Raw genomic sequence first — 10,900 nt, 5'->3', positions numbered from 1 at the left:
AAAATAGTGTTTAAAAATTACTTTGTGTTTAAGTCAGTTTTGTGTTTGAATAGACCATAACGCATAAAAGGGCATTAATGGGAACATTAAATAACGTTCTTTAAAAAAGTAACTAAAAAGTTACTTTTAACAGTGACGCATTACTTTTTGGTGGAAGTAATCAACAAAGTAATTGAGTTACTTTTTGAATGAAGTAACTAGTAACTGTAACTAGCTACTATTTCTTAGTAACTAGCACAACACTGAATGTACGTATAAGGAACAGCTGGAGGACCAATTTGCAACTTATTACGTCAAATGGCAACATGAGTAGGTATAAAAAGAGCCTCTCAGAGTGGCAGTGTCTCTCAGAAGTCAAAATGGGCAGAGGATCACCAATTCCCCCAATGCTTTGGCAAAAAATAGTGGAGCAATATCAGAAAGGAGTTTCTCAGAGAAAAATTGCAAATAGTTTGAAGTTATCATCATGCATCATACAGTGCACAATATCATCCAAAGATTCAGAGAATCTGGAACAATCTCTGTGCGTAAGGGTCAAGGCCGGAAAACCATACTGGATGCCTGTGATCTTCGGGCCCTTGGACTGCACTGCATCACGTATAGGAATGCTAATTTAATGGAAATCACATGTGCTCAGGAATACTTCCAGAAAACATTGTCGGTGAACACAATCCACCTTTTCCACAATTCGCCTTGCCGGCTAAAACTCTATAGGTCAAAAAAAAAGTCATATCTAAACATGATTCAGAAGAGCAGGCATTTTCCCTGGGCCAAGGCTCATTTAAAATGGACTGCAACAAAGTGGAAAACTGTTCTGTGGTCAAACGAATCAAAATTTGAAGTTCTTTTTGGAAAACTGTGATGCCATGTCATCGGGACTAAAGTGGATAAGGACAACCCAAGTTGTTATCAGTGCTCAGTTCAGAAGCCTGCATCTCTGATGGAATGGGGTTGCATGAGTGCATGTGGCATGGGCAGTTTACACATTTGGAAAGGCAACATCAATGCTGAAAGGTATATCCAAGTTCTAGAACAACATGTGCTCCCATCCAGACGTCATCTTTTTCAGAGAAGACCTTGCATTTTCCTACATGACAATGCCAGACCACATACTGCATCACTTACAACATCATGGCTGCATAGAAGAAGGATCCGGGTACTGAAATGGCCAGTCTGCAGTTCAGCCATTTAAAAACATTTGTTTTACCCATTTAAAACATATGGCGCATCATAAAGAGGAAGATGCGACAAAGAAGACCTAAGACAGTTGAGCAACTAGAAGCCTGTATTAGACAAGAATGGGACAACATTCCTATTCCTAAACTTAAGCAACTTGTCTTCTCAATCCCCAGACGTTTGCAGACTGTTATAAAAAGAAGAGTGAATGCCACTCATGGCCTTGTCCCAACTTTTTTGAGATGTTGATGCCATTAAATTTAAAATCAACTGATTTTTCCCTTAAAATTATACATTTTCTCAGTTTAAACATTTGATATGTCATCTATGTTGTATTCTGAATAAAATATTGAAACTTCCACATTATTGCATTCTGTTTTTATTCACAATTTGTACAGTGTCCCAACTTTCTTGGAATCGAGTTTGTACATTAGGCCAGTGGTCCCCAACCTTTTTTGCACCACAGACCGGTTTAATGTCAAACAATATTTTCACGGACCGGGCTTTAATGTGTGGCGAATAAATACAACCAAATAAAATGATACGACCGGCATAAAAACTGGTATTTTCTAAATAAACGTGAATCCACTGTGTTGTTTTTTGTTCATTTTGCTAGTTTGGGGGTTTTAATTTAGCAGTAATGTATTATGTGTTACCGGCCGGAGCAGCCCCTTTAAGAAGGTAGCGGATGTAGGTAAGACATGTGACCGAGGTAAGCATCTTGACATGCATCAAGAGTGAGTCATGGACACATGTGGTGGAGCGAATCCGGTAATTTTTCATAATAAAACATCAGAATCAGATAATAAATAAAACGGAAATAATGTAAGTTATGTATTCATTCTGTGTGGCCCGGTACCAATTGACCCAAGGACTGTTGCTGGTCCGCAGCCCGGGTGTTGGGGACCACTGCATTAGGGACACTACACTACAGTGGAGGGAGTATTTTGAGCAGCTGATGAACGAGGAAAATCAGAGAGAGAGAAGGTTGGATGATGTGGAGTTGGTGAAGCAGGATGTAGATAGGATTAGTAAGGAGGAAGTGGGAGCAGCGATTAAGAGGATGAAGAGTGGAAAGTCGGTTGGACCAGATGACATACCCGTAGAAGCATGGAGATGTTTAAGAGAGATGGCAGTGGAGTTTTTGACCAGGTTGTTTAACATGATTTTGGAAGGTGAGAAGATGCCTGAGGAATGGAGAAGAAGTGTGCTGGTACCAATCTTTAAACATAAAGGAGATGTGCAGTCTTGCAGTAACTACATGGGAATTAAGTTGATCAGTCACACCATGAAGTTATGGGAAAGAGTAGTGGAAGCCAGGCTGAGAGAAGAGGTGACCATCTGTGAGCAACAGTATGGTTTCATGCCAAGGAAGAGCACCACAGATGCCTTATTTGCTTTGAGGATGTTGATGGAGAAGTATAGAGAAGGACAGAAGGAATTGCATTGTGTATTTGTGGATTTAGAGAAAGCAGATGTAGAGGACAGGGTGGTATGGAGACGGATGATCCGCTGTGGCGACCCCTAATGGGAGCAGCCGAAAGAAGAAGAAGAAGTAGCATTTATTTATTAGCATTATTTTTTTTTTTTGCAAAAGGTTTACTGTTTAGAAAACACCCCTCCACATTAGTAACAGACAGACAGATAGAGTTCTAACCACATTTGGTATAATATATTGCAGATTGCCTGAAAAATATATTTTTATTTAGTTATGTGCACACATCAGATTATCAATGCACGTCAGTGTCATTTTATATAACACCTATTACAATAGAATGAGAATTAAACTGAAGTAGGGATCATACAGTAACATCCATGTTTTATTAAACACTTAAATGTTATTATATAAACTGGTAGTGTCTTATTTATATATGTTGCATCTGTATTAAATAGACACTGTTGTTCGGTACTGCGTGTAGCAAACCCCCAGCCAGACAATGGTGAAGCGTACTGATGTTTCAAAAAGCCTTTATTTTGTGTTTAGCCGTCAGCCTTTACTTTGGGAAACACAAAATCTACCTTTCCTTGATGAAAAACCTTTTCTTAGTGAAACACCGTAAGAGCTACAGAACAGATAAATAACAAAAAAATACAATCAGCTCTTACAAACATAAACATGAATAGCCATTTATAAGAAACCCTTTTGGGATGTCACACAATGATGTCACAGATGTGACAGTGATAACAACACATTAAAACACTTCTTCACAGTTAAATAGATTAACCCACATATTAATGCATATACACATTAAACAAATCAAACATAGTACCTTGTTCCCGTTCCAGCGAGGTGCTTAATTATCCCTTACTTTCTTAAAGAACCTTGTACGATTTCAGAGCATTTTAGCGACATGACTTTTCTTTTCCATGTGTGCGTCACACTAACTGTATGGGGGCGGAGTTAAAGGATTACCTTATTTACTATTTTCTTAGAGTTAGTTACACTCCCACCAATCATGAGTGAATAATGGGACGTATTAAGCACAAATGATTTCAACTGAAAATTACCTTCACGGAACCCGTATAAGGACTAAGACAACTTATGCCAAAGTTGGAAACTTAGCAACGACTATGTACTATTATGCACTATAGAGGGAAGGAGCAGATTTAATTAGACTCCAGCAACAGAACAAGCTTCTGGATTGGGCGCTCAACTTCTGACAACTCGTGAAGGCGCTCCCCTTTCTTGCCAAGCTTACAGTCACCAAGCTGAAGTTTAACTCTCCGTACAAGTCCGTCTTTGTGAAACTCTACCCAATCTCCACTCATTCCTCTGCAAATCCTCTCCTTTCAGGATTACAATATCTCCAACTTGTAAATTCCTTCTTGAAGCATGCCAGCGCTGTCTAAGAGCTATGTTGGCGAGGTATTCCTTTCACCATCGACTCCAAAACTGTTCTGCAAAGTATTGAACATGTCTCCAACTTTTCTTGCCATACATATCTTCCGTGGCAAGCTGAATAGCATCTTCAGTGTTTTCGACACTTGCGAGCCCATCGTCCACATAAAGGTCCCTCATAACAAATCTTGAGCCTTGAGGGTAGATGTCACGATTCTCCTTAGCTAGATTTAAGTGGAGAACTCCACTTAAGTTGTTCAACATGTCGGGCCCAGAGAGGAGGTGATCATTCAAACTTGTTCCTTTGTATCTAGCTGAGCAATCAAACATTACACGAAGTTTATCTGGCTTCTTCGCGTGATGCACACCATGATGGGGAATGTACCATCTCTCCCCTTCACTCCCACCGTCATTGACCTGCTCAGCGTCTCCCTTCCCAATGACTTCCTCCAAGGACTCAACATAATGTTCCTTATACCTTTCATCCCGTTGTAATTTCCTTTTAAGGTGAAGGAGGCGTGTCAAAGCTGAACCTTTGTTATCAGGCAGGCTGGGTCTGGTTTTTAAGGGCAGAGGCATTTCATAATGTCCAGACACATTTTTCCTTATTCCTTTATCCAGTATGTTAAGAAATGTGATGTCATCTTGTGACACAATTTTGCTGTCATCATTGCCATCTTTGAAGTCAGACTCTAGAACGCAAATGACGTCAGTAGGAGTTAACGGAGGTAGCTCTTTAACTGTAATTCTGTGACACAGATAATGTGTGCTCAACGCATCCTGGGTTTGTAGTGAGCACCCTACAATACTCCATCCTAAATCAGTCCTTACAGCATAGGGTTCCTCGTCGTCTCCTAAAAGGACCTTTCTTGGTGCCATAGCTCTTGAGCAGTTGTAGCCAATCAAAAGACCTACTACACAGTCCTTCAGTGGTTGTATTTCATCCACTATTTCTGCCAGATGACTCCATTTTTTAGCCGTCTCACAAGTGGGAATGTGAGAGCGGTTGACAGGTATGCAGTCCTTTGTATAGGTGACCGGAAGATCGACTTGAACTGCAGAACTATATCCTCTAACACGAAGCCCAGAGACACCTTCGCCAGGATCACCGTATCCCTGCCGCTCATAGTCGTCAACTTCAGTTTCACTGGATACTTGTCAGCATTAAGACCATCACTCACTTCTTGGTCAATGAATGTAGTATCGCTTTGAGTGTCGAGTAGTGCATAGATGAGTTTCTCAGTGGTTGGATCATTTTTAGATGAAACCCATACTGGTATCACCATAGATGTGTTTGATGAGCCTTCACCTGCTACACTGAGTGACATTGCAGCAGCGCTTTGATTTGTTTCTGGTTCTGATATAGTTCTTTTTTTTTATAGTAGTCATCATGCAAGGCTGTAGGATGCTTTACTTTACAGTGGGCACAGAAAAGAAGATGACGGCAGTCTCTCACGCTGTGGCCAGGTTTCAGGCATCCATAACAGAGTTTCTTCTCCTTTATATAGTTGCGTCGCTCAACTAACACCATCTTAGTGAACTTGTAGCATGCATGTAGTTGGTGTCTATTATCTTGACAAAAGATACACGAAACCTTAACTTTCCACTGTTCTGACTTGTGTTTTTCATTATTAGTGAATATTTGAGTGGTAAAAACACTAGCTTTGGTTTTCTTCAACACTCTGAGGTTTCTCTTCTCAGTGATAGAATCTGACAAATGAAGGGCATGAAAGGACGTAATGGGATTACAAGCAATCTCGGCTTCATCTGACATGAATCGAGCAAACTCTTTGAAACTTGGGAATTCTTGATTCTCATTTGGGCTTTGCGTGACTTGTTGGTTCCAGCGTAAAGCTGCCCAGTCTGGTAGTTTGTGAACGAGCTTCCGATTTTCTTCCAAGTCGTTTAATATGTCGAGACCCTTGACATGAGGCATGGCATCTTGACAAGCATTCACAAAATCTGAGAAGCGTCTCAGTCCTTCAGCATCCTTCGATGGAATTATCGGCCAGCCGGTGAGCTTCTCTCTAAACGCTCTCTGAATGGCGAATGGCTGGCCAAAGCGACGATTTAGTTTGTCCCATGCGTCTTGGTATGCTTCATTGTCATTTCGGTAAAAGTTGCCATCTAAAGCCTGCCGTGCTAGGCCACCAATGAACATTTTTAGGTAGTATAGTTTTTCGGCTGGCGTGATTGCCCTTTGGTCTATGAGTGAAGTGAATGCTGCCTTCCATTCAATGAATTGTATGGGATCGCCATTGAAGACAAATGGCTCAGGAACAGGAAGCCTATTTAAGGCTATGTTGTCTTGAAAGAGCTGAGTGAGAGAGGGAACATCTGTATGACGGGGCGTTGCAACTTAAAAGAGGGGCACTGTAGTTAGACACCTATACAAAGGACTGCATACCTGTCAACCGCTCTCACATTCCCACTTGTGAGACGGCTAAAAAATGGAGTCATCTGGCAGAAATAGTGGATGAAATACTACCACTGAAGGACTGAGTAGTAGGTCTTTTGATCGGCTACAACTGCTCAAGAGCTATGGCACCAAGAAAGGTCCTTTTAGGAGACGACGAGGAACCCTATGCTGTAAGGACTGATTTAGGATGGAGTATTGTAGGGCGCTCACTACAAACCCAGGATGCGTTGAGCACACATCATCTGTGTCACAGAATTACAGTTAAAGAGCTACCTCCGTTAACTCCTACCGACGTCATTCGCGTTCTAGAGTCCGACTTCAAAGATGGCAATGAATGGCAAAATTGTGTCACAAGATGACATCACATTCCTTAACATACTGGATAAGGGAATAAGGAAAAATGTGTCTGGACATTATGAAATGCCTCTGCCCTTCAAAACCAGACCCAGCCTGCCTGACAACAAAGGCTCAGCTATAACGCGCCTCCTTCACCTTAAAAGGAAATTACAACAGGATGAAAGGTATAAGGAACATTATGTTGAGTCCTTGGAGGAAGTCATTGGGAAGGGAGATGCTGAGCAGGTCAATGATGGTGGGAGTGAAGGGGAGAGATGGTACATTCCCCATCATGGTGTGCATCACGCGAAGAAGCCAGATAAACTTCGTGTAGTGTTTGATTGCTCAGCCAGATACAAAGGAACAAGCTTGAATGATCACCTCCTCTCTGGGCCCGACATGTTGAACAACTTAAGTGGAGTTCTCCACTTAAATCTAGCTAAGGAGAATCGTGACATCTACCCTCAAGGCTTGAGATTTGTTATGAGGGACCTTTATGTGGACGATGGGCTCGCAAGTGTCGAAAACACTGAAGATGCTGTTCAGCTTGCCAAGGAAGATATGTATGGCAAGAAGAGTTGGAGACATGTTCAATACCTTGCAGAACAGTTTTGGATTCGATGGAGAAAGGAATACCTCGCCAACATAGCTCTTAGACAGCGCTGGCATGCTCCAAGAAGGAATTTACAAGTTGGAGATATCGTAATCCTAAAAGGAGAGGATTTGCAGAGGAATGAGTGGAGATTGGGTAGAGTTTCAAAAGTCACTAGTGACAAAGATGGACTTGTACAGAGAGTTAAACTCCAGCTTGGTGACCGTAAGCTTGGCAAGAAAGGGGAGCGTCTTCACGAGTTGTCAGAAGTTGAGCGCCCAATCCAGAAGCCTGTTCTGTTGCTGGAGTCTAATTAAATCTGCTCCTTCCCTCTATAGTGCATAATAGTACATAGTCGTTGCTAAGTATTCCAACTTTGGCATAAGTTGTCTTAGTCCTTATACGGGTTCCGGAAGGGTAATTTTCAGTTGAAATCATTTGTGCTTAATACGTCCCATTATTCGCTCATGATTGGTGGGAGTGTAACGTCTTAACCACTACACCACCAGGGGACCTAACTCTAAGAAAAGAGTAAATAAGTTAATCCTTTTGAGCTCCATTTTGTTTGGTCTCTTCCGCCCCCATACGGTATGGTCCTTTAACTCCGCCCCCATACGGTATGGTCCTTTAACTCCGCCCCCACTAGTTAGTGTGACGCACACATGGAAAAGGAAAGTCATGTCGCTAAAATGCTCTGAAATCGTACAAGGTTCTTAAGGAAAGTAAGGGATAATTAAGCACCTCGCTGGAACGGGAACAAGGTGTTTGATTGTTTAATGTGTATATGCATTAATATGTGGGTTAATCTATTTAACTGTGAAGAAGTGTTTTAATGTGTTGTTAAAACTGTCACATCTGTGACATCATTGTGTGACATCACAAAAGGGTTTCTTATAAATGGCTATTTATGTTTATGTTTGTAAGAGCTGATTGTATTATTTGTTATTTATCTGTTCTGTAGCTCTTACGGTGTTTCACTAAGAAAAGGTTTTTCATCAAGGAAAGGTAGATTTTGTGTTTCCCAAAGAAAAGGCTGACGGCTGAACACAAAATAAAGGCTTTTTGAAACATCAGTACGCTTCACCATTGTCTGGCTGGGGGTTTGCTACACTGCGTATTGCAAATGGAACCATCATCAGACAAATAACGCAACCTGCTACCGGCGAAGATCAGCGTGATCACGTAGAGCTGCTCGAAATCTGCGTTAGTCGACATCACCCCGACATCCGCTGACGTCACTTCCTGACTTCCGAAAACATGGCGTTACTTCTAAGGTCAGTGTCTGGTGACTTATTATTTTAAATATATTCCATCGCTAAGATTCCGAAATTAAACACACACCAACGCTGTTTTAATGTTTGTCTGTGAGGTTTAGAGACACTTGGTGGTTTTGCGAATGCGCGCTGGCTACATAGGCAATGTTTTATTAATGACCATTTGTAGTGAGTTATTATATAAACAGTAAATGGTATTTGGTAGTAATGGTGTGTATTATTGCGTGTTTAATATTAGTATGCGGTGTTGGGAGAAATAGCTCTGTTTTAATATTGATGTCTGCTGACTAGCAAGTTTAGATCCTGACTCTTCTCTGACTTGCTCGTGGGGACGTTTTCGCTTTTCTGGGAAGTTGGAAAAACTCAGCAGTTTCCTCATCAAGCTACGCTCGATTCTTCATATCGACCTTGACTTTAACTTTGTTCTCTCCTCTGTGCACAATCACTAACCAATCCCTAGATCCATGATAAGGATATTACTTAGGAAAGTAATATTCAGTATAGGGAATATAGAACTATTCAAAGTTTCATTTATGGTAGTAACAAACCTGTAGGAGACTTTACTTCTGGACCGGATATAAACAGCAAATATAAAAATAAAGGGTGTCATCTAATCATCTAAGATCACCTTAGTTAATCCAAAAGGTTAAATGTTTTACTTATTGTGCAACTGTATTCAAACAATGCAGACACAAAAAATCATATCAGATGACAGATATTTAAAAGTATATGAACATTTTCAAATACTTTGCTTCATAATTTTTTCCCAGATTTTTTAATATTTGTTTTTATTCTGTTTTATTACTGGTTTGTAATTCATCCTTCATTCATGATGAGTTATGCTATCTGTACAGGAGGAGAATAAATAATACTAGATGAAGAATAAAATTCTAATAACTTTTGTACGTCGCTCTGGATAACGGCGTCTGCTAAATGCCACAAATGTAAATGTAATAAAGTTCCAACAGTGCAACACACATTGTATGATTTTGATCAATTCAGTTGCTGATTTTTTTTGTTGCACCTCTGGCATTCTTTGTATTCTAGGATGGCAGCCCGACAGGGTCTGTATTCATCACGTGTACAACTCTGCAGGCAGTAAGTATTGTGTGTGTGTGTCCGTCCGTCCCAGTAGACTTTATTTTTTTTGTGAAAACTGGATAGGATTGTTTTTAAACAATATGAAGGTGCTAAAGTAATAAAAAACAATGAAAATGCAAATAAATGTTTTTTTTTTTTTTCTTCTAATAGTATGTTCGGCATCATTTATATGACCACAGGATTTATGATCATCACATATTATTTTTGTTGTATTGTGTCTGAGCAGTGCTGTTCCCATGGGAACCTCAGCAAAAGAGGAAATGGACAAATTCTGGGCTAAAAACACTCGACTCAGCAGACCTATTTCTCCTCATGTAACCATTTATAGGTAGGTGTATAAGTGCAAGACCATACTGATATTCACAATTTCTAGCTGAAAGAATAGACCTAGTCTAGTATTATTGGGGTACTTTAAGTTGAGAACCCAAAGACAATTTGAAAATATATTATTTCGTTGCACATTTGCATCTTGAATTTATATTGTATAGTGTCTGTAAACAAATGTGATAAAATCAAGTTAAAAGTTTTTTTATGTACTACAACTCTCTGGATGTGTCAGATGACATAATAATTGGCAGTAGAATTTTGAAACAGCTTGTCCAATGTGGTGAAAAATGCGACTGGGAACGACTGAGCAGAACATTTTTGCAATTCATATTTCTAGTGGCATGTCACTTCTGGTAAGAAATGTAGGGTAAAACTTTTTGTGCCCTTGAATACTGTGGTTGCTGCTTCTTGCTTAGTTAAAAAATTACAGTAATTAGTATAGGATGGATTGCAAGTGCCATGCCAGTGGTACAATGGTGGAACTGGATAATTACGCAGAGGCCTTCATGGCTGTCCATGGTGACTCCTCAAAATGAACCCTCTAATAGGCCCTGTTCAGACCTGAGATAAACATCTGTTTTATTCCAAAAATATATCCCCTGAACCACTTGTGCATTTTATCAGTGGGAAATTTGCCAAAACAACAAAAACAATGAAACAAAAAACAGCCCAAATGTAATGTAAAATGTACACTGTAAAAGTAAAATTATATAGTAATTAATAGCATTATTTTTTATTAATTCATTAATTAAAATTGCATGTCATTATTTATTTCATCATGGTCCAAATGATGTCAAATAATATTCTCATAAATAAATGCAAAAATGAAGTGAGCA

The 10,900-nt window shown here is 39.9% G+C and overlaps 1 protein-coding gene across 1 annotated transcript in view; it reads left to right on the top strand.

The window, feature by feature from the left end:
* Positions 1-8,383: 8,383 nt before the first annotated feature.
* Positions 8,384-10,900, top strand: part of sdhc (succinate dehydrogenase complex, subunit C, integral membrane protein) — an 11,304-nt gene continuing 8,787 nt past the window's right edge. The window contains exons 1-3 of the mRNA XM_046877031.1: positions 8,384-8,636; positions 9,684-9,734; positions 9,964-10,065. Of these exons, the coding sequence (XP_046732987.1) occupies positions 8,620-8,636; positions 9,684-9,734; positions 9,964-10,065 (170 nt within the window). The 5' untranslated portion in view covers positions 8,384-8,619. The remainder of the gene's footprint in view (positions 8,637-9,683; positions 9,735-9,963; positions 10,066-10,900) is intronic.

This window comes from Silurus meridionalis, chromosome 20, assembly GCF_014805685.1.
Source record: "Silurus meridionalis isolate SWU-2019-XX chromosome 20, ASM1480568v1, whole genome shotgun sequence".
NCBI classification, from domain to species: Eukaryota; Metazoa; Chordata; class Actinopteri; order Siluriformes; family Siluridae; genus Silurus; species Silurus meridionalis.
Note: the sequence above shows the minus strand (reverse complement) of the source record. Positions and strands in the feature narration are given on the sequence as shown.